We start from the raw sequence: 24,011 nt of genomic DNA, 5'->3' as shown, positions 1-24,011 counted from the left end.
TACGCCCAAGAGCTCTTCGCAAGAAGACTTGTGCTCGCTGCAATGGAGCACAACTGAACCCTATACATGACAACCAGGAATAACAACTGAACCTACTTAATAAAGGACAAGAACTGACTTGACTAAACTGGACGGGACCTGGTCCCATGAGTGATATCCCAAATGGGAACACCAATGCCACTGAAGACCAACTGCAGCTTGCTGCTCGCCATCTTGGCTCTCAAACCATGCTCCCTTGCATGGTCCTATCTTTTCCTCTCTCCCCCGGCAGGGGGGAGGTGATGTGTGGACATGTGTTTTTGTAAAGGGCGGCACCTAGAACATCTGTTCAACTCCGCCTCGTATCTCTGTGAAGAACAGTATCACTACAATTGGGCCAGATGTGTGTGACGTAGGTTTGTGTGTATTATGTGTGTGTTCTGTTGTTGTGTCTGGCCACTTGGCTACCCAGAAGCATCAATCACCTGGAGAGATGATTCTGGGTACTCGTCCACACCACGGGAAGGTGGGCCAGTCCCAGTAATGCACGTACTGTCTCAAAAGAGACACTGACCCACATGATGTTGCCAGCAGGTAGGTCAGGATCCTCTGGGGGCCCATTCCAGAGGGGCAGACAAAAACAAAAAAAAAAAAAAAAAACACCCGTGGTGTTGGTAATGGGAAAAAAAAAATAAATAAATAAAAATAAATAAATAAAAAAAATAAGAATAAAAAAAAAAAAAAAAAAATTAATAAATAAATAAATAAATAATTAATTAAATAAAAAGAAAAGAAAAGAAAAGAAAATATATATATAAAAAAAATAAATAAAAATAATTAAATAAAAAAAATAAAATAAAATAAAGAAAAATAATAATAAAAAAAAAATATATATATATATATATATAAAATAAAAGTAATGTGGAGTGGCTGACTCCAAGCAGAATGCAAGGAGAAGCAGGGACATGTGTTTTTGTAGGGGGGAGGTGATGGTATCTTCCATCCCCTCACCTCCTTGCCACTCCCCTCTTCGCCTGGTGGGGCATGGGCTTGTCCCACTGATTATCTGGGGTCGCCTTCTCTATCGTCCCCATATTTCTGTCTTTTCCCCCCAGCCTTCTGCTCCCCCCACTCTACCTAATACGCAAGTGTATACCACACATAACTTAAAATTTAATAATGACTAAATTTAATTGCGTTCACAGTAAACTCATTTGGCATTTCTACACAATTTTCTTAACCCGCACTGAGCGAAAATTTTATTTTATTTTATTATATATATATATATACATATATATATATATATATTTTTTTTTTAGGTCCTAGCCACTAAAATCTCAGGAAATTAGGTGGCAGGACCTGCCAGAGTAAATATTTCAATACTAGTGTACCTGGTCTGCCTCCACGAGGCATAGTGTGGACAACGCCCCAGCAGGGGTCTAGCGGCTAAATGGCCAGAAGAACAACTATACACAACACTACACTCATACAATATCCATACACTTTTAAATCTCTGGCCTTTACAGTGAACTGTTACACCCACAATGAAAGCAACGTGGAGATAGGGGAAACCCCTGGTGCCGTTAGACACGAACACACTATACACTATATACACTATCTTCAGTCTGTGGCATGGAGGCTCAAGGAAGTTGACAGGTTTCTGCCCATGGAAATGCTCCGAAACGTTCAAAAGATCGATGCTGACTTCAAGTAGTTTGAGGATGAATCCTACAGAAGACTTGTACTCTGGGAACAGTTCTCATCATAAGCTTAGTGGTTGCATATGTAGTTCCAAGAGCAGTTATCCAGCAATGGCTAGCGACCCCTCCGGTGCCAAACATGGATGACACTCTCATGACCATTGGGGTTAAAAAAAATCATGTAAATATATCGAATTAGTCCACAATGATTAATCCATTTATTTCCACTCACTGATTGCAATATACAGTATATATATATTCGAATCAAGACCTCTCCAAACGAGTGGGAAACCCACTATATTGTCATGGAGGATGACACATTCTAAGGTGATGTGCACTCGTATAATAAGGCATCTTCAACGAAATCTCAGGACAGTTACTGACTTCCGATAGTTCTTTAACCGAGCCGTGGAGATATTCCGCAATTAGATCATAAAATATTCTTGGTACGAGACGCTGTAACGGTAGGTGGAAGAAACGAAGCTCAGATTTATCAGTTTGCAAAAGATGTGAAAGAATAACCTAGGTGAGTTGAAATTGAAAACAAACTTCTGTGCCGTTTCATTATTTAAATGTCGTTCGAGCTCATGGGGTTGCTTAATACAAAATCAAGGAGAAATAAGTAGTCACCAATGGAGAGCAATCGTTAAATGAAGCGTAAGTCCACTTGAATATTAACGCCAGTTGCCCTCATTTAATAATAAATCGACGTGCTGACTATCTCACTAAATAAGCAAACAGTTATTGTGCGCAGTTGGAACAGCTGAAACTAAATCGCAGCATTCGCTATAATTTTAAACTGCTGTGAATACAGCGGCATCGGCGTTTTTGTTACGTAGGAACAACGCGTTACAAGAATTTCAAGTAATGACTGACGTCCATCACTTGACTCTGTCAGGCTGAGAGCCGGCCACGCTAATGACGTGCGATGCTGAAGGAGTTCAGAACAGACCAGAGCCACATAATGGTGTGGTCAACAGTAATGTCAGGAATCTTAGAAGGTTGATGGGGAAGGAGGTACTAATTGCACATTCGAGCACGCTCGAACTTCCTGCTCGTCTAAGCAAACCGAATAACACTTTGCAGCGTGAATAAACATGGAAGCCCCCAATGCCAATGTGCGAATAGACCACAGATTCAGGATTGAAATCTCAGCTGACGTGCAGAAGCATGATCGACTGTGAGGTTGGCCCAGGTGCCAGCAAGACTTTTTATGGGCATTTTTAATCGTAATCGAGTTAGGCCATTTCAGGAGCAGCACGTAGGCAACTTTACAAATTTAACCACCTCCTCCATCCGAGACACTTGGTCTCTTTACAAATACCGCAGTGAGCATTATAAAATATGGAAGCGGGTCGAAGAATAAAAAGTAAGACTCGTTGAGTGGACAGCCTGCTTGAAAGACCGTAGCATAACAAGTTTCATCGAAAGCGTATCCATGTCTTTTTGTTGTCGTTGGTCATAGGAGAAAATACATAACATCCATGAAGCTTCTAAATTACGTAAATGTTTTTGTAGAGATTGAACAATGCTAATTTTTCGATTACACTAAACAAATGAATCCGATGACAGCACTATCTGATGGCACATCTCTGAATTTTACAGAATTAAATAGAAGCCTGACGACAATAACCATAAGAACGCTGTCTAACAGCCATGACAACTTACAGGAGTTAACAAGATAGCAGATAAAAAAAAAAACAGAACCGTATTTTAGTAGTTACACGGGTTTCAACCACCGTTGTTCGAAGCAACTATACTTATGCACCGTTGTGCTTGACCACTCTGCTGCGGCGGCCTTATTGTTACTAAGTGTTCGCAGGTGGTCCCTGCGAACACAAAATCATTCAAATAAAAGCCAGTAAAAAAACATAAATAAGAAGAAGATAGTTTCTGATCACGAATGTATCACCCAGATCATAGAATCTAATGATGGAGGAGGACAGCTGGAGGAGCTGCTTCTTTGGTATTGTCACTACTGTAGCTCCAGGATCTACCATTGGGTTTATGCACTCTCATACAAAAAATCCGTAGAATACTGTCTTTGCATTACAAGAATTACTAGCTTGTATATCAGGTCATCGCATGGATTATAATCACCACCCTCTCTGCCCTCATTGGTATCGCAATTGGTATAACCACCCTTTTTCCCGCACCCAGTGGAAAAGACCTGAGTTCGAATCCCGTCAATGAGGCTAGGAAATTTTTATGCGCTTTTTTCACAACGTGACTGAGTTAATTGCAGGCGAGGGTTGCATGGTTTTTCCTCGAGGCAACTCGTCCTTTTTTCCAGAAAACCAACCAACCAAGCATGCATGCAATTGCAATCGCAGCATACCAACCTCATGGCCTTAGTTGTCTTACTTTAATTTAAAATAGCAACAACAACAACAATAACTCATGATTAACTCATGCCAGGCTGGTTCTGGCAATGGCCTATCTTACATATCTGTAGAGATAACTGGGATATGAGCCTATAATGTATATATATGTATACATATACATTATAGGCTCTAATATGTATAGACGCCACCATACAGAATGATATTCACCGTGACAGGCGCATTCAATGTAGATGAGATGCAGGTGTGATACAGTTTCTTGCCACTGGTGTCCTGTTAGTAAAGTGTGTTTAGGATCAAACGGCATCAGGGGTTTTCCCCATCTCCGCGTAGTTTACATTGTGGGTGAACCAGTTGACTGGAAAAGCCAGAGATTTAAAAGTGTATGGACTTTGTATATGTGTGATGCCTTGTACCGTTGTTCATCTGGTCATTTAGCTGCTGGGTCCCTACTGAGGCCCAACGTTGCCCCACTTACACCCCGTGGAGGCAGACCAGATACCCAAAGTAGTCTGTTTCACTCTGGAAGGTCCTGCCGCTTAATTTCCTGAGATTTCGGCCCCAAACAAATAAACGGCTAGGACCTAAAAAAAAAAAAAAAAAAAAAAAGACGCGTCAACTTAGGGGTAGAATCGCTTGGTTTTGCTAGGCCAAGTTATGAGCGTAAGGTAATTTGGACATGTTAAGGTTTTGGTGTGTAGGGGTTTCACTAGCGTATAGGTAGAGAGGGAGGGGAGGCAGAAGGGAGAAAGACAGAAATATAGGGACAATAGTGTAGGTAGCCCCAGTTTTCAGTGCCCCACCAGAGTAGAAGATATGGGGTGGAGAGGAGGGGAGAGGACGAAAACGTCCCCCCAAGGATGTAGGTATAAAGGTGAAGTGGGCTAGAGTGCCCTCTTCAGATCGCCATATGGCTATTGGCAGCTACTGCTGCATTTCTGTTTACAATTTTCTTCACTCATGGGGCAAGCTCCGTCCTTGTGCTTGTGTCCCTCATCTTTAGTTGCAACCTTTATATCGTCCTGGCTAGTATCTCAATAGTAGTACTTGATGTCAGTCATTGTAGATGGTGATTAATGTCCTTCTACTGACGAAGAGGTCTTATGAGAATTGAGATAATGCTCTATATTCATCCTCAGTATCTATGAAATGGGATTCCAACCCTTTTGGTAGGTATCTTATTTTTGTTATAAGTACCACTCTGGGGTCTTCATATTGTGGGCACTCGTACACTGTGATTCCAGCTTTCTGTCTCCCCGCACATACAGTTGGGGTCCTCAGTGCGTTCTGTTAGTGAAAATTAGCTGGCCTGTGGAAAAGGTCTACATGGACGGCCATACGCCATGCCCATGAGTGTACTGGCCATAGTTGCCGATGCGCCTAATAAATCCTCAAACAAATAAGCAGCCCATAAGTATACAAAAAAAAAACATATTTATTAGGGTCACCCGGAAAGTTATTTCATCTACCCATGTGTATTGTGTTTGTAATTGCGTGTGTTCTCTAGTCGATTTGCCTGCTTTGTTGGACGACAAATCCCTGATTTGGGGGGGGGGGACCTTGCTATCTACGCCTGAGACCAACTCAGTCAGAGTGAAAAAAATGCCCCTAAAAGTTACTCGTGTCATTGACGGATTCGAACTAGAGCCTTTTTCATCCGGTGCGGGGTGGAAGGTGACGATGCCTTGTCACCATCCACCCCACACCGGCCCAGACACTCGACAGTGTAACAGATGTAATCCATCCGTTTTCTAATCAGTTGGGAGATGAATGCTGTGAACAGGAGGCATGAGAAAGAACTCCAACCTGTTGGAGTCCAGCCATGATGTGCCTCTTGTGAACTTTGTTTCCGCAAGAAGTTTGATTGTGCTCTTATAAAATGAGAACAGAAAGAGCAGAACATCTCCACTAAGGAAGAAGTGGCTTTCTAAGAGCTGGAGCAAAGCATGCACGTTGACTGCACGAATGTCAATTCAACGTTGATATAGGTATTTACTCCATAGGTATTCCGCAGATCCATTACTCAATATTCATAAGATCCATTACGCCATAGCAACTTGAGAAGACCGGAGTTATTGGCGATCCGTCCATAGTAAAACTCCCAAACAAGTGCGAGAGTACAAGCTTTTGTTAATGGTCTGACAAGATTTGCAGTGTGATGGAAAAATGACTGGAGAAGATGGAGCCGAATATAACCTGCAAAGGATTGACGATGTAAGAGCTGAAACATTTTTGTAAGAAAAAATCGATCACCGGCAGTACTGGAAGCGGAATGGAATTCATGGCAGCAATAAGTCAATCCCTGGTGATGACCAAGAGCATTTTTTGGTCAGCCTGGCATTCAGATAATTGTAAAGAGAAGGTAGATCGCAATTCGCATCTTTGTTGAATCTAATGTGTGATCGAGCCATTGATTGGATCAAATTTTTTTTTGGGGGGAGGGAAGTGTTGGTCAGTATGAGAGTAGATAGTTTTGCCCCCCCTGCTCAGAGTGTTATGGGACGTCAAAACACATCTTTATATTGCACTCCGATTAAGGCGATTTTAAACACCATGCGCAACTCTGTCTTGAGAGCGCTTCCAAGCTCGTGCGACTCTTGCTTTTAAACAAAACTGACATTCAGATTTGGGAATCCACAGTTGGTGATGGTAACTTATTTGGATGCTGTATACGTTGTCACAGAGGCACCATTTAAAATTAAAAAGAAAGAAAAATATGTTAATACAAATACGTAGATAAGATTTATTTTAAGAGGTTATATCATAGTTAAACCCGTTTATAATGTATATAAATGACTGACAATTATTAGTCATTTATTTACATTATAAGTTATGACTAATAATCATTAGTCATTGATAATCGTTCTGAAAATCAGTTTATTACAATAAACAGATTTTCAATATTAATTAGAAATATTTCGAGAGAATATTGCAGAATAAAAAGCACATCAAATTACCCAGTATATGATTTAGCCTGATTCAATTACATGTTTAGGGTCTGGTTCCTAGTATTAATAACCTCCAAAAAATAAATAAATAAATAAATAAATAAAAATTCTCCCATATCATGACTCTGTGTTACAAAACATTAAGGCCACACTGCGTTAGGTTCCCGTGATAGAACTGTTACTTATGTTCTTTATAAATGGCTGAGTTGATACCACGAGTCGGCCTAAAGTGCATGTCGGCCTGGGCATGTGGAGCCCGATTTTCTCTTCGCTCGACGATAAACAACAGGTTTTCGTCGAGCAAAGACAGTCCCCCCCCCAAAAAAAATGCTACCCTAGCCAGAGACTGACTAACTCGGCCACGTTGTGAAAAAAGGCCCATAAAAATTCTTCACATCATTGACGGGACTCGAATTCAAGCCTCTTCCACCAGGTGTAGGAAGGATGGCAATTCTGCAAACTGTGCTACCCACGAGGGCTCCTGGAAGAGTATGTAAGAACTAGTGCACCAGGGCCTGTGTAGCGATGAGCTAAAATTTCTGAAAGACGAAAAGGGGTTAAAAACGTTGGCTCTCACGAAGGGAAAGGTGAAGGCATGAGTTCTGTTCTCTTTCCCTTGTCGTTTTTTAATAAAGAGCTTTTCTAGTTATTTAAATTTAATTTAGGTATAATGGCCAAATTAACTTTATTTATATTTCTGTTTGTGCAGCGTGTATAACTTTCCATTCCGTAACAAATTATATCTTTCTATACATTAAAATAATTCTCCTCCTAGTGATATTTATTCAGCCAATAGGAGAAGAGGGATGCAAGTTATGTGATAATTCGTAACAAATAATAAAATACGTAACAGAAGCTTGTTTTACTATTTAAGCGTGGTCATGCTAGATTAACCTCTTTCACGCGCTTTGTTTATCTAGCATGACCACGCGGTACCATTCTTGATTTCCATATATAACGTTTTTATGTATTCATATGTATTCTGGGGAAGTGACACGCACAGTATCGAAAGCTTTTGTACGTATTTTATTTTATCAAAAGGAGCGAGCGCAGCCCCTTGTTTTTATTTAATTATTTCAATTAACGAACACTGAATTTTTATAGTACTTTTACATCTCTTTTAAATGTAAAAGTACTTCGGTTTCTCTAGGTCAGGGGAAATTCAATGTGTGGGTCGTTATCTGCATGTGGCTCTCAAAGTCACCTCACGAATTTCCTGAAACTGTTTTGTTTCAGGATACCTTTATCTCTCAGAAATGCTACCACAGCGATTTGGGTAGCATTTCTCAGAGATAAGGTATAAGATAGTGAAAATTTTGAATGGTATAATACGTTATTTGAATTAAATTTTAAATAAAGGTTCCTTACAGTGAATTTTCAGTGATTCTTTTCATAACCTATCTACAGTGGCGGACAAAAAACTGCAGCACATGTGAATTTTGCCAATAATTGTGTTTTGCGCTGCATTGCAGTTTGCAGAAATGTTCGAAATGCTAGATGGGATATATATCTGTGTGAATGAAATCCAATACAATGGAAGTATGAAAAATCATGCAAATAGCAATCACGACAACCAAACATACATTTTATTGCATTCACGTGCACAAACTGAAATGACAAGTTAACGTAATAGTATTATATACTGTAAATCAGCAAAATAAGTCCTCAATATTTTGTTGTTCCTCCTCGAGCTGCAATTACAGCCTTGCAACGATCTGGCATACAGTTAATCGACTTCTGGATATACGGTTGCCCAATTTCGTGGTACCACACCCTTGCAATGCTCTCCTGCAGCTGAATCTTACTTGTTGGCTTCTTCTGAGCAATTTAGACGACATTATGTACCAGCAATTTTCAATAGCATTCAAATCAAAACTGTTGTCGGGCCAATCCAACACTTTAATGCCAGCATTTCTGAGGTATGACTGCACCCCCTTAAGGGAGAAAAACGAGGGAAATCATTGGTGTAAGTATGTTTTAAGCCTTGTGAGACAAGAAGACAAACTCATCATTAAATCTAAATAGCATAAAACTTGCCAATTTTGCTTTGTGGCAAGGTGCTAAGTCCTGTTGAAAAATGCAGTTTTGGACGTCTGTGTGGTGATCCCTAATAACGGGTTTCAGGCACCCTTCCAAGATAGCAGTGCATTCAGCGTTCCGTTAATAAACTTAATTCGCCACACCCCTTCGCTTGTTATGCATCCCCAGACCATCTGACCGGCGGGGAACTTTACAGTCGGTGCTATGCAGTCAGGATGGTATGCCTCCGATTTTCGTCTTCCGACATATCGCTTCCCAACCGAAACGTGCAGGTTGAATTTCGATTTGTCAGAAAAGATGACAGTGTCCCATTGCTCTTTTGTCCATGAAACATGCGTTTTAGCCCAAGCAATTCGCTTCTTCCTCATTTGTTGGGCCAACAAAGGCTTCTTCTTGGGCCGATAGGCATTCAGAAAGATCATATTCTTTCTGAATGCCTATCGTTTTTGGATAGTTCGTGCACTCGTTTCAACACCATCTCAAAGTCCAGTTTTAGACCAGGAGCACTAGCATGGCGATTAAGAAGGCATAGCCGTTTCAAATGTCGATCTTGGGAAGGCGTAGTCACTCTCTTACGGCCTGATCCAGGTCTTCTCTTCACATCACGGGTTTCACGGTTTAATTTCAGCACTCGGGTACTGTTGATTGGTGGCAGCCTGTTTTATCAGCGATAGCACGGTAGAAAGCCCTTCCTGGGACAGAGCAACAGCTAACACTTTTTTTTTTCTTGGTGTCAACTGAACATATGGAGTCATGCTTACACCTCCGCAAAACAGGATACTAGTGAGAGTGTATTATACCCTTCGAACGCCATATTTATGGAAACGGCTGACGCAATACTTTGCTTTGCGACAAACAAAATGACTGTAATCAAACAATATCTTATACATTTCACTACAAATGTTACTTACTTTTTTTTAAGGTGATGCAATTTTTTGTCCGCGACTGTATATTTTATGGTGGCTCACAAGATATTTTAACTATGGCTCACAGTCAACAAACCACTGGGGATCCCTGCTCTACTTGGACAACGCCATTTTAGATGACATCATATTCTTGGATAAAAGAACGTTATTTGAAAAGGAATTTAATTTTTCCCGCAATGCTCTGCTTAATTTGATTTGTTCAACAATTTTATTTAGAGAGGAAGAAAGAAAAGATCTAAAATCTTTAGTGTAAAACTGAAGCCAGATCAACTAATTTCTGAAGAGACAGAGCCTGTTATTAAATAATATCGATTGAATTAAAAATAACTTTTAGTTATAAAAGTGTTGTATTATCTGGACGAAACGTTAACGTTATTAATTAGTAATATGTACCGTGATTTATAATTTTGAGAGATGTCCGTTAAATTTAGCAATCAATATATTACACTAATGAACTAAAATCTTAGAAGTTCAAACCGTGCCATGCTGGATCTCCCAATAATTTAAAAAATCTGCAGCCAGACACTGTGTAGGACTATATTTTTTTTACCAGTTAAAGTCGCTGATAAAGAGTAAGGTTCTATTTTATTGATCAACCAAAATTCCATTTTGGTTGATCAATAAAACTTAGTGAAATAAAGCGATACTTTTATGTTTTTTTGCCTACACTCGTATTTGACTGAAACCGCAATTAGACTTGTTCATAATTATTGAATAATTAATTTTTTCTTAAAATATTAATTTTATTTTCTGCATTCTTTTATCTTAAAATAATTTTTTATTCTATGTATTATTATAAAATAATTATTTTGTTCTTAAATTATATTTAAACGATACTTAATTTTCGTGTCATACAAAATTGATTATTTTTCTAAATATAAAAATTAATTTGCCGTACAGAATGTCAATGTATAAGTAAGGGACGGGCTCATTTTGTACGCAGCAATGAGCAAAGTTGGTTCGCTACTTAGTGCATCGATCTCGTATTGTGGTGGCCCTCCACCGCGAGTTGTTTCGGTATGGCACTGCCCGAAATACAAAGCGCTGCTCCAGTGGAGAAGTATAATGCTGTCTATTTAAAGTGCACCTCAGCAGTACCAGGGCTTTGATGTAAAAAAATCCTTCCAAGTCTCAAAAAATTCCTCTGATACACATTAAGTGAAAGCAAACAATGAGAGACAGATACGAGATGAGAAAATGAGACGCGAAACGCAAGAGGCCACACTGAATCAATTTCCCAATCTCAGGTTGCCTCCAAAGTGAGAGATCTATTACCATTTGACACAGTTTCGAAGCGGAATCTCGTCGGCTGTGGGGTAACTAAAAGGGGGAGACTTCCCTATCGTTCCATCGCTTTGAAGCTGAAGCAGGCTTCTGTTTTATAAATAGATAAAATCTTTATTATAGTTTTTCCCACCATGGCAGACAAGGACGTGGGCATTATATTTAAAATTGAATAAAACGAGATATTTTAATTAGAAAAAAGTAACATATAACGTGTAGGTAAACTGAAAAGTAAAATGAAAAATAAAAACATAAACAAAATAACATACAAATATCAAAAAAGTGAGTCCGTGTTAGTTAGCTGGTTGGGATCGGTCACTCATTTTTGTGAAGTATTCATGCCATGTGCATATCAGTACAGAAGAGACTGGGTTCACTATGTTTTTTCAATTTATGAGGAACAGAATGGAGTCGAGGTGGCTTTTGCAAAGATTCAGCAAGGACTTAAAGAAACGTTGCAGTTATGATGGGTTGTTAGTGGCTTGAGAATGTGAACCTGTCATCCGAAATGAAGCATATGAACATTTGCGTTGAAGGAAAGGTGGGGGGGGGGGGAGAGATCTAGTTCAAAATTGGCCAACTATATGCGGGCCTTGAAGAAAATTTGTCCTTCACATCCCATTTTCTGAAGTAGAAAGGTTACAGGGAACAACTGCCCGGAGCAACTGGTCGAGGCGATTCTTTATTATTTGAATTTTAGGTTCTGTCCTGAAAGTAGGAGAGGCGAAGTGTGCCATTTTGCATATACTAGTATCTCAGAGATTTGGGGATCTCGCTGGAGACTATCTTGACAGTGTTGAGATTTTCTTGAATCTGATATGATCGGGGAGTCAACGGATGACTAACTGATCAACCATGGTAGTGGTTCGTAGCTGGAAGGAGACTGTGTTTGCGAGTAACACACGTCAGAAGCCAGAATTCGCATGCAAAAATTGATTTTTGAAACATGGAGGTGGCAGAGGCCCGTAATTTAGAAGCATGTAAGATTTTCAGATACAAATAGATTTAGTGTACTTGGATGTGATCTTCAGATCTTGAATATGCAAGAGGTATTGTTCGGTGTTCCAACGTAGAGCACTGAAGCGTTTGAGGAGGATCTCTATCTGGGAGTTGTCTTCATTTTTGATCAAAGATAGTTCCGATTTTATGCGGAAGTAGGTTTTGATGTTTGGTATCATCGTTCCTGCGAGGATGGGTTGGAAAATGGATGGAGAAATATTTTGAGGGAGAAGACGTATATTGAAATTGATTCGAGTTTAGCTCAAAGAATTGCAGGTACTCAGCATAGAGTATGAAGCTTTCAATTTATGGTAGCAGTCTATCAACATCTAAGGGTGTTGATAGATTGATGTCAACTAATGTCAATGTCATGGCTTGCTTAATGTCAACTGGTCGAAGTTCAGCTCGAGAGGATGGAAGGTATGAGGATAGCAGTGAATAGTTGCCCAGAAAGTACTCCATCTTGGAGCATGCCTGCATGGATTCTGTTGACTCGATTTTAATGAAACTTAATGCTAGATAAATCGTCCTAAAAGAACCAGACATAAAAAAAATTTCACGAAAATCCGTCCATCTGAGAGTCGAATAATTACATGCAGAAGGACAAAGAAATAATAATTTGCCAGATTTTTATTAATTCGATTTTAATGAAATTTTGGGTGGCTCGATAAATATTTCTGAAAAATGCAACTACGAAATTCCATGAAAATCCATCTCTGGGAGTAGAGTTATTATTTGGGTATCGATGGACATACGAACAGACGTACTTATAAAAACAATAGGCGCTTTACGCATACGTGTATGCTAATGTGCCTAAAAAAGAAATAGAAATTTATATAAATTTAATATAAAATTTATACAAATGGCGTTATATACACTATCTGTGGTTATGCACAAATTTATCTTAATTAAATACAATTGTTAAGGAGACATCCCTGTTCAAAGAATCTTGCTAATATTCTTGTAGTCAAATACTGCGCATTAAGGTTGACAATTCTAACTTATGTAAATTTCGTTATCTTCTATAATTTCCATGCTTTCTATATTTAATTGAAAAAAAATAATAAACATCGACACGTATAAGATATTTAGCTGATTTGAGTTTATTATGTGTGTCCTTTTCAGCGGAAGCAACAGTTCTGCTGATCGCAGTGCAGTGAAGTAGTGAAGTCGAAAGAGCTTCAGTGTTCTTCCCCAGCATTTTTCCTATGCGCAATGTCATCAATGTGCTTTGTGTGCGAACTTCCTATCCTCAGTCACCAGACGTACGGTACGTGGCCCGTTTACTCGCCCTCTTCCGAAGTCATAAAGGACATCGAAGAAGACGATCAAGAAGAACAGGATGGAGACGAAGAAGAAGATGAGGAAGAAAGATTTCGAGAAGATGCGCTGTATCGGAGAGAAAGTTTCGACTCGAGATGCAACACCTACCACGAAGACTGTTTAGTGTGCGACACGTGTGGCTTCAGGCTTGCTGGATCCAGCTTCCTCAAGGCCCGGAGGTACCACAACAAAATATTCTGCATTCTGCACTTCGCTGATATTACTGGTCTTGGCAGTGGCGACGAATTTCTCAGAAAGCTTCGCGACTTCAAAAGGCAGTGTCTGGGTTGTGCGGAAGCGCGCCGGAAAAGTTCGACTACGCTCCAGTTTCCGGTTCCGGTCCAAGCTTGCCCCGGAAATGGGGTTTGCAAAGGATTCCCCCATTTTATTAAAATAGCTCCAGGGTACTGGATAGAGTGCAGCGGCAGCAAGACTAACCAGGCGAAAGGGAATGACGAGAACGAAAACGAAGAATCTGCTGCCTCTTCTTTGAACATGGGAATGAAGCAGTTGAGGTTCAACGAGGAGGTGGAGGTGTCGTTCGAATTGATGTCAGTAGAAGAAGAAACGTATGAGAAGTACTTCCACGGGTCTGAACACTGGAACTATTTTTCTAATGACGAAGCTCTAGGACCAGTTATACTCAGCATAAAGCAGGAGAATGTCAACAGCAGGGACCAATTCAGGTAGGGAAAATGCTCTCCCATAATTGATGCGTTATTCTACTAGCTATTTTAATTGTCAACGTATAATTTAATTTGAAATCAAATGTCATTAAATCCATATGCTAACGTTCAGTTACAAAATTTATATAAAAATTGAGTGAAAAATAATTAGTGGTTCCTAATACGGGAATAACCACATTCATGGTTGTCTTTGCTATAATCCAAGTATTGATTTTTTTGGGGAGGGGATGAATAATTCTACCAAATGATAATACTTACCGCTTTTTGCGGTCTTGTGGTGTCATATTTTATTGTGACTAACTACCACTGAGAGAATTAAGTATTTATTGGTCTGGGAACGTTTGAATTTATACACTAAAGAAATTTGTTTCAGAGGAAGTTGTACATTACTGCACACACTCTACATCAGTTGCACATAATGCTGAATAACCCAAGAGTACGTTCAAGTACAACTAGCTATTCTACAACTGATTTCCAGATATAAGAGTACATTTGGAGATTCTTTTTCAAGGTTAAGCAGGGTTAATGAATGCTCACAGTAACTGTACAATTTCAAACAACCTCACAGACGGCGTTTCTTAAAATGGAGTCTCCGAGTTATGTTCAAAATTTATTAAAATTACATTCAGTGCGTGAAAAATTGCTCAAACCGAAAAGAGTTAAACTATCTGAAAATTTGTAAATCCTAAATACAGTGGAAACTCTTTACAGCGACCACCAGGGGAACGACAAAACAAAAACAGTCATTCTATCCAAAGGACATTATATCGATAGTTCTTAAAATCAGCAAAAGAACAATGAAAAGGTTGTACAGTATAGCAACATTAATTTGTAAATTATGTATGTAAAGTGAATATTGTACACAGTAATACATATATACGGTACATGTGTACATATGTACGGTACATGTGTACATATATGTAGATATATATCTGAAACAACGTCCTTTGTTTCAGACTTTAAAATACACTGAGCGATCATTGAATTATGACCACCCCTATGAAAACTGAATGCGACCCGTTGACCACGTGAGGTACGAGAGTGCGGAGTTTGTCGACCTACGTAGCATAGATAAGGTGTCAGTGGTTCAGTAGGTAGTAAAATTCCGAGCATGATGGGTAAAAGGAAGGATTTATCGGATTTTGATAAAGAATATGTTGTGGAAGCCGGACGAGCTGGTACCTCGATTTCCCAAACGGCTAAACTTGTGGGGTATTCGGAGCCGCCGTACTTAAACTGTACCAGGACTGGCGTCAAAATGGTCAAACAACGACCGGACGACAAAACTGCAAAGGTCAGCGAAAGGTTGATGTTAGAGGTGATAGCCGTGTCCGACGACTCGTACAGGCGCAGCACTTGAAGAGTTGACTACCCAATACAACATGGGCCAACCCGGAACAATAACTGGCATGACCATGCGTCGCACGCTCGCACGTATGGGCTATACCAGCAGACAACCCCTACGGTATCCTCTCCTAACCAAAGTTCATCGGCGTAAAAGACTTGTCTGGTGCAAAGAGCATGCAAGTTGGGCGTTAGAAGACTGGAAGAAGGTGTGCTGGTCGGATGAGTCACTCCACACCGGGGATGGTCATGTACGGATTTGGCATCAACAACATGAAGCTCTTGATCCATCGTGCATGGTATCAAAAGTGCAGACCGGTGGAGGCGGTTGTATGGTGTGGGGCATGTTTCACTGGCAGGAACTTGGACCCCTGGTACATGTGGAACATCGTATCAGTGATCTCTGCTATCGTCAACTGCTTGCTGACTGTGTACACCCCGCTATGTTATATTTTTTTTCCGAATGGCGATGGTGTCTTCCAAGATGACAATGTGCCGAGCCATCGGGCACTTGTGCGGGAATAGTGCGATAAAGAAAAAAAAAGATACGTACAAGTCCTAATACTTCAAAAGAGTCCTTCAACGGCATTCCTTGATCAACCACAGTAGGTATTTCCTCTTCATCACTACAAAGTTTAGGTTCCTCTTCGTTCGTCCATATACTGAACCATGCAATGTCCGCATCTACTTTAGCGTAGTCTTCAGAACACGTTTCCTCTCTATGTTAGGCGATGACGCACATCCTAAAAAAATCTCTAATATTGAACTGTTTTTCGGGCTTAATAGAAGTATGAGAAGCTTCATTCAAGGCGGCAAATCAACTTCAAATTGTTTGAAGCAGTTGACGACCCCTTTTTTTAACGTTATCCCATACAGAAACACAAATGCATTGACCGCAGCACGTCCATTTCGCATTGTGTTTGTTTTCGAGACAGCACAATTTTGTTTAATAGAATTTTTCGATTGATTTTCTTAAAGCATTGGATTACACCCTGGTCGAGCTGCTGAAGAAATGTTACACACGGTGGGAGGTATTTACGGGGAGGTTTTTTCAGGTTTTTGCGCACACGATTCAGCCTTAGTTTTTAAAAGATTTCCGCATGCGGTAACGGATCTGTCCCTTTTGGTAACGCGTATGTATGTACTTCTGTTTATTGTAAATACTTGCGATTGTACATTGAATTCAAGTTGTTGATTGGTCTAACGGATTTGTGCGCACTATCTGTCTATTGCATCACATTTCGCTTTCTTGAATTCGTTACTAGTTCAGAAAGCGAATGTGTGACAAAGAATTGCTCTCGTGTCATAGTTTAATAATTTTCCATCTCGCTTCTATGTACAATCCATTACTGTTTCTTCCATATTGCTGTGTAATAGTTCATAGCAATACTCCTTGTAACTAAATTTGGATGCAGCGAGTATAATAAACCTACTCTGCAGTTGGAATTGAGCTATTAAATTGTTTTATCACTTCTGCTCTTGCATATTTAGTTTGGAGAGGCCATATCTTGAAATGACTTTCCTTTCTATTACTTATTAGGTACGCTGCTATTTATTTTTAAATTATTTCTTTCCTCTGTTTTTCTTAATTCATTTTGTCATCATTCTATTTCATTTTGAACTTCTAAATTCAATTAATAATCTTCCTTGCTATTAAACCGAAATTTTTGGAATTTCCATTTGTACTTTATCTTCAAATTCATTCTTTTCAGGGTCTATGTCAGCCAGGGCCCTCACTTGTAGGGCGGGTACTTGCGATCTCAGTTTAGTGTTGATTTCCTTTGCTTTTTTATTTGCTGCGCATGTTTATTTAACTCCGAATAATCTATTAGGGTTATATGAGGAATTTATTCGAAATTCTTTCCCCTCTCCTTAGTTCTACTCCCTTTTCTTTAATTATCTAATTATTGTCTTTCATCTTTCGCATCCACGAGTTGTTCCTCTCCCTATTACCATACAATACACAGATTCTATCGTTCTTCCTATTTACATGTTATGTGTTGCAATAAAGAGTTGACTTAACTCAACTAGAAGAACACAACACATTATGAACAGTTATTTCTATTATAGCTTTTTTTTTTGTATAGAATTAACAGAGTTTATTGAAATTTGTTCTACACAGTATTATAACAGTGTTCTAAACAATATTATTTTTTAATTTGTTAATGTGTTGTTGAGAGGATTTTTTGAACCAAGTTGAATTGTATTCCCAATATTGGCCCCTCTGCGAAACCTTGTCAATCTAAACGTTCTATGGAGGAAGTATCCTGTTCAAATTCATGAAAGACGTGTACAGCTAAGGTTCAACAGTTGTCCAAACATTGTCCAGTATACTTGCAGCTCATGGTGCTACTTAGTATTGCGGTAGAAAACGGCATTGGTGCCTCTGTGGGTGCATAATTTATTACTGGTGGCAGTGCACATTACTCGTGGCAATTCAGTTTATTACTCACTGCGTTAATATTAGTCTATATAGCTCATGGTGCTGCTACCTCTTGAAGAGTTGAACATGGATAAAAAGTGGACGACAATATAGCAATTAATACTGCTTCTTCGGCGGTTCATGACTTTGTTTCGTTTGCACTGGCAAATGGTGTTTCGACTGAAGAACTCGATTTTACTTGATAAAATTGTTAGCAGCTTCTTATACTTCCATTACAGCAATTTAAGATTCCAGGCTGATTGTTCCAATTTGCTGAATAGAGGTTCCTGGTGCTACGATGATATTTGAAAGATTAGAAAAATGATCACTACAGCGTGCCACAACTATTCCAGATAATCGTAATCGACACGGATTTTCCAGTCGAAATGCTATCGACTGGAAAATGCTGTTATGTTCAGTGCCCAAACAAAGTAAGAGGTTTCTGTGCGATTCATATAGAATACGACTTCACTACGCATTTCAGTTCGTGGTTGGATGACCAACTGTAGGTTCCAGCTTCAAGGAGCTTCTGCCTAGTGCGTAGTTATTCTACCCGTCCACTGGAAACTCCAGGTAGACATGCCTGTCTGCCAGACGCTTGTGGCTGGATTCCGTCGCATGTATCCTCTGTGACTCTGCGCCTGTGACGTTAATTAAGATGTAGGTGGAAGATGGAGTGAATTTTTCATTTATTGGTAATGACGTTTACATTTTTATTGGCTTGGATACCGAAATTCATATTTGACGTATCTAGTATTCGTTACTAATTTGCTGGATTTGAATTAGCTTTATTACCATCACAGCAAAAGAACTTAAATTTCATTTGGAATGCTAGATTAGTACACTAGACAGTGGATCTCTCGTCACGTGCCAGGGTTGGTAGGTGCTAACCTTGCCATATTTCCTGCAGTTAGTGCTGCAGGACGTATGATTGCAATGTGTATTGTTGTGTATTGTAATGAAGAATGATTGCAATATGTATTGTTGTGGTCAAATATTTGACCACAGCAATACACATTCGTCTCGCATTTCCGTTGCATTCCATTGTTAGGTGCCGCTTTGTTGAGTATTTTTCTCTTCTAACTGATTCTTGGAATTCGAGGACTCGTGCTGCGAAAGCTGGGCGTGTTTTATCATTCTTAAGCGTAGTTTTGCGTGTTGACGAGTTCTGTAAAAAGTGCCCTTTGGTACTTTCCGCAGCACGTCTTGATTTCTTGCCTGAAGTGTCTAACGATAAACTGGATTATTCACTCGCTGTCAGTTTAGAAAGATTTGAGTTAAAATGTCCTCGGTGGCAAAAGAAACGCATCGAGGTCTTTTCAAATGGGTTAGAATTAGCTGGATGCATGGTTTCCATGTTTTTTTTTTCTTTTTGTATGCAAGCGTACAAGAACAGCCGTAGAACACTAAAGTCTCATGTTCTGAGTTGCGCTGGCGCTAATCTAAAATAACCCATCGTTCCTCCACTCTCATACAAGACTCACTACAGAAGAAAAGCTCCAAAGCATTTTTTTTTTTTTTTTAGCCTTTCATATTTCAATGCCAGTTGCCCGTTTTTTGACATCAGCAATACTCGTTGCCCATACCTTTCTTTATATACTCTTGTCTGAAAACAAGACTTTGTCAGCAATGGTCCGTTCCACGATGTTCTCATTAATCTGCAGAGAGACTTTTCTGCTGATAGCTGAACCTAGCTCAATACGAACTTCCAGTAACTTTCATTGTAGAATCGGGCGTTTTATTGAACGCTTTTCTCATTATTTGTTTTTATGACTAGTGGCGCCATTCTAGTCTGTACTTTTGGAAATTCGGAATGTGTTTCTATGGCCACGAAGTCATCAGCCGGGCATTTTGTATGCTGATTTGTGGATGAGATACGTGCCTTCATTCTCTAGTCTCTTCATTCAAAAGATATGGTCATGTCCACGTCATTGGTATATATAGCTATAGATTGCCACTTTTATACTAACAGCTCTATATTTCGAACAGGAGGGAGGGGAATGGCATTCGAAACCAAGTTTGGGTTTTATATTCTGTTCTTTTTTGCATAGAGTAGAAGTGGGGCTAAAATGTTTTTTCTTTCAAGAGGTCAGATATTGAAGATCACGGATTTAATGTTCGATCGAGACCTATATTTTCTGAATTTCAATCGGTCGCTAAACTGATTGAAATTCAGAAAACGTAGGCGTCGACACCGTCGTTACCTGGCTATTGGATTACTTGATAATAGTGCACGAAGTGGCTCATCGCTAGTACTAAACAAGTTTTTTTTCGCCTTTTTTTTTTAACTGGATAAGGCACTAAGAGTTCTGCCTTTTTTTAACGTTAAACTAGGGGCTTCGCCCCCTGCTCGCTTTGCTCACCCACCCCTGCGCACGCTTTTATACGTAAAATGTAGAGGTATAAGGAGGAAAGTCAAATCTTTTCTACATAAAAGACAACTGTCGATACGCACTGATCGATGTCTAATCAGGAAATGACCTAAGTAATTATTTACCTGTGCATTTGTAGTGCTCGGCATTCTCAAGGTCGAATAAATATCACTGTATGATTATTTACTTGCGTTTATATAGATCACTAGGTAAAAGCCTTTTGCTTCGGTTTCCATAATACATGAGGAATATTGTTGCAACCGAAAGAGGACTGAAATATTTAGAAACTATACAAATATTTAAAATATTTACAAAATGCTAAATTATCTACAAATGCTGTATACAATATTCATTAATATACAAAAAACGTTAGAATGAAACATCAAATATTAGACAGGGAAGCACGTGCACGAGATTAGTGAACTTTATGGAGGCAGTTGTCAACAATTAATTGCATTTGTAGTGACGTATTGCCTCGCCCTCTTCTCCCATTGGCTCCAATAAATATCACTGGGAAGAAAACCTTTTTAATGTATAGGGAGATATTACGAATATTTATTTCTCGAGTTTCCATTAATCCATGCCATTTGCTCTAATGTTTTATTTATTTTAGTCATAACACGCGGTCTTTTCAGTGTAAGGGACTAAAACTAATAAGGTGGTTTATGGTTTCATTACTTGATGGTATTAATTTTAATGATTAAATTTATTTGAGTTTCGTATTTACACATTCTTCAGCAAACTTCAGTTAAGCTGGTTTATTTTAATGCGGTCAAATTTATGCAGTTCTGCACAACTTCATAAATCCTGTCAACTTTATAATACGTATCAGAGAAAATATTCATCGCTCTGACTTTAAAGTGGCTCATTGTGCGAAATGCAGCACGCTCTTTGATTTAAAACGAAGGGTGTGGCTTTGTCTCAAATGCCACAGTCTGGAAGCAGTTAAAGCGATGAGGTCGTTAATGAAGTATTTGAAGGTACAGTTATGTAGGTGCTTTTGAGAATAGAATTTTTTAAATAAAATTTTAGTACGCAAGAAAACATCGGGACTTAATTGCAACCTGTTCTCACCGATTTGGTGGAAGGGATATGAAAAAAAAAAAAAAATAATAAAATAAACAAAAAAATAATGCTATTCAAACGATAACAGTTATGTACATCTTTTTAGTGCCACTATTAAAACGAGTGACGCATTTGAAAAAGATACTATTGGAAAGAATTGGCAAATGAACAACGCTTTTTTGTATCCACTCCAAAGAAGATTTATTGCATTTCTTCCGCCAATTTGTTTTACAGAGCATGTGCGTTTGATTGTACCATTAGCATGAGTAAACTTATTAACAGCGCGCGCCGGGTGTGTCGATCTTAATTCCTAGAGCGGATTCACCCCTCAGTAATTCTAACGTTCACCGAACTCTTAACAGGAATCAGGAAACTCTTTGATTGTGAATTATGCCTTCTAAAATTCAATTTATTAGTAATGCGTCAATAAATTCAACGTGGAACTTTTTCTTGTACTTGCGTATTAGCGCAATGACGTCCAACCATTCATTCACACTGCATTCGCATCCACGTGGGCAATCGTATTTGTTCCTCGTAGTTTAAAACTAGCGTGCCACAAAATATTGGATTTTCGTATTTAATTATTAAATATATAAATTTTAAATAAATAAAATTGTAAATATAAACGTTTATAACACAAAATAATAATAAAAAAAAAAACATTTCGAAAAATGCGTATTAGTGGTAAGGATCTTTCCATCCACAACTCGCTTCCCACGAGAACTCATGTCACTTGTACCATTCTATCTGTTTTGGCCCCCAGCCCAAAAAAGTTGGACATGGTGTGTTAGCGGGTACTTTAGATTTTTAAACGTTATTAGTAACGTTACTTGGTAGTATTTGTTGGTTAAAGAAGGTTAGGTTACCTTAAATTTGAAAGAATTCTTAGTTTTCTAAGACTAGGGTAACCCGCTAAGGTAACTACCCTTTTTCTACTGATGTAACCCTTGTTAACTCTTAAGTGCTCACATATACTGTAAGTGAGAGCACGATAATTGTTTACTCGAAATGTCATAATCCTGCAGTTGAAAGGAAGCTGAGGAGTCAAGAACGGTCTACCGTGGAATAAACGAGCAAGTCTAAAGCGCTGATGGACAGTCATTTGTGAGTTTTTCGTTGAATGCTTTTCTCCGAGGATGGATCTTCTAATTATGGACTTACGGGGTTGCGTACCTGTGCTCTTAGGAAGAATTCTTTCACGTGAGTACGAAGTTTACTGCTTCAGAAGTTGCATTCAGGTTCTGAAAGATAAAAGAATTGTTAGACTTTTTTTTTTTTTTTAACCCGAATTCACAAGTTTCGAAGTTTAAAAGTCAGAACACTTTTTTTTTGTTTTTTTTTCTGGCAAAATTTTAATAAAGTCAGGATTTTTCGTAAAGATAATCTCATTAAATTAATAAAGGCTTTCATATAACTGGAAAATCATGCGTTCTTACAGTAAATAATGATTAAAAAAAGTCAGTTTGTCAGCACCTCAGCTCCAAAATCACGAAATCTAAAGAGCTGCAACTCTCCAAGAACAATAAAAGAACCCGAGGAATGTGCATTTGGTTTGTTTAATTCATTTAAAATATTAAATTTACTTAACTTATTAAATGTTTCAATTATCGGTATGAACTTCTTTAAATGGGGTAATCATCGACTTTCCAGATGTCATAAGTACACGAATGAAATATATTTTATAATTAAGTCTTTAAATTAATTTTCATGGAAATTTAAGACATTGCAATTGACAGATATAATAAATGTCAATTGACAAACATGCAAAAGATAAATACAATAAAAGAAAGCTTTAAATTAATCTACGCAGTGCGTACGTTAATTAACTCATAAGTGCCCCTGAAATGTACGCAGTACGCACATTTCGTCACAAGTAAAATGAAGTATAGCTCGACCACTGAAATAGTTGCATACCCTGTCAGTTTGAAACGAATTCGACCTGAATGGTGAGAACATAAGAACAGAAAGGAGATTAGAGTTAAATTTCTAAAGTAATTTAGGAATTACTTTCAGGGAAGGCAGATTTATATTTGAAAATTTAAATTACATTCATAACGGAAAGAAATGATATTTTATTTTATTTCAAAAATATATATACACAACAGGAAAATATTTATTGTGCCTATAGCAAAGAAAATAACATTCAGTTAATAATAATGCAACAATAAAAATCGGTTGAAAGAACAACGATTGAAAAAGGGACAATTATAATATCGAAGAAAATATTTACACTGACTGTATCTGAAACCTACTTAAGTATAATTGGATAACTAATGATGGCCTGCGCAGATGGCGCATGGACTAAGTCAATAGGCTAAGACAGTGTCGCGATACTTTGGGATATGCGTCATGTCCCAAAAGAGTGTCGCCAATTGAACCATATCAGCATTGTTTTCACTTTTATTTCCTTTCAGTATTGATGGATGTCTCTGATTGATTAAAACACAACTATTGAGTTATGATATAGGTTAAATTCCTTCACATTTTTCATATTCGGTGCTGGCCACTGAGCTCTGGATATGTTCTTTCTCTTTTGGAAACTAATAATTGACCATAAAAAGAAAGTTACGTACCCCATCGA

At 38.6% G+C, this 24,011-nt stretch overlaps 1 protein-coding gene across 5 annotated transcripts in view; it reads left to right on the top strand.

The window, feature by feature from the left end:
* The window catches only part of LOC150084530 (uncharacterized), a 138,110-nt gene that overhangs the window by 5,740 nt on the left and 108,359 nt on the right, over positions 1–24,011 (top strand). For 4 of the 5 annotated variants that reach the window (XM_090375293.1, XM_090375295.1, XM_090375292.1 and 1 more), the window contains exon 2: positions 13,344–14,227. The exons of the other annotated variant lie outside the window; for it this stretch is intronic. In XM_090375293.1, coding sequence (XP_090231419.1) covers positions 13,434–14,227 — 794 coding nt within the window. In that variant the 5' untranslated portion in view covers positions 13,344–13,433. The remainder of the gene's footprint in view (positions 1–13,343; positions 14,228–24,011) is intronic. 5 annotated transcript variants of the gene reach the window in all.

The sequence above is a fragment of the Mastigoproctus giganteus genome, chromosome 6, assembly GCF_048544385.1.
Source record: "Mastigoproctus giganteus isolate SK-2022 chromosome 6, ASM4854438v1, whole genome shotgun sequence".
In the NCBI taxonomy this organism is placed as follows: Eukaryota; Metazoa; Arthropoda; class Arachnida; order Uropygi; family Thelyphonidae; genus Mastigoproctus; species Mastigoproctus giganteus.
This window is presented reverse-complemented; position numbering and strand designations above follow the sequence as displayed.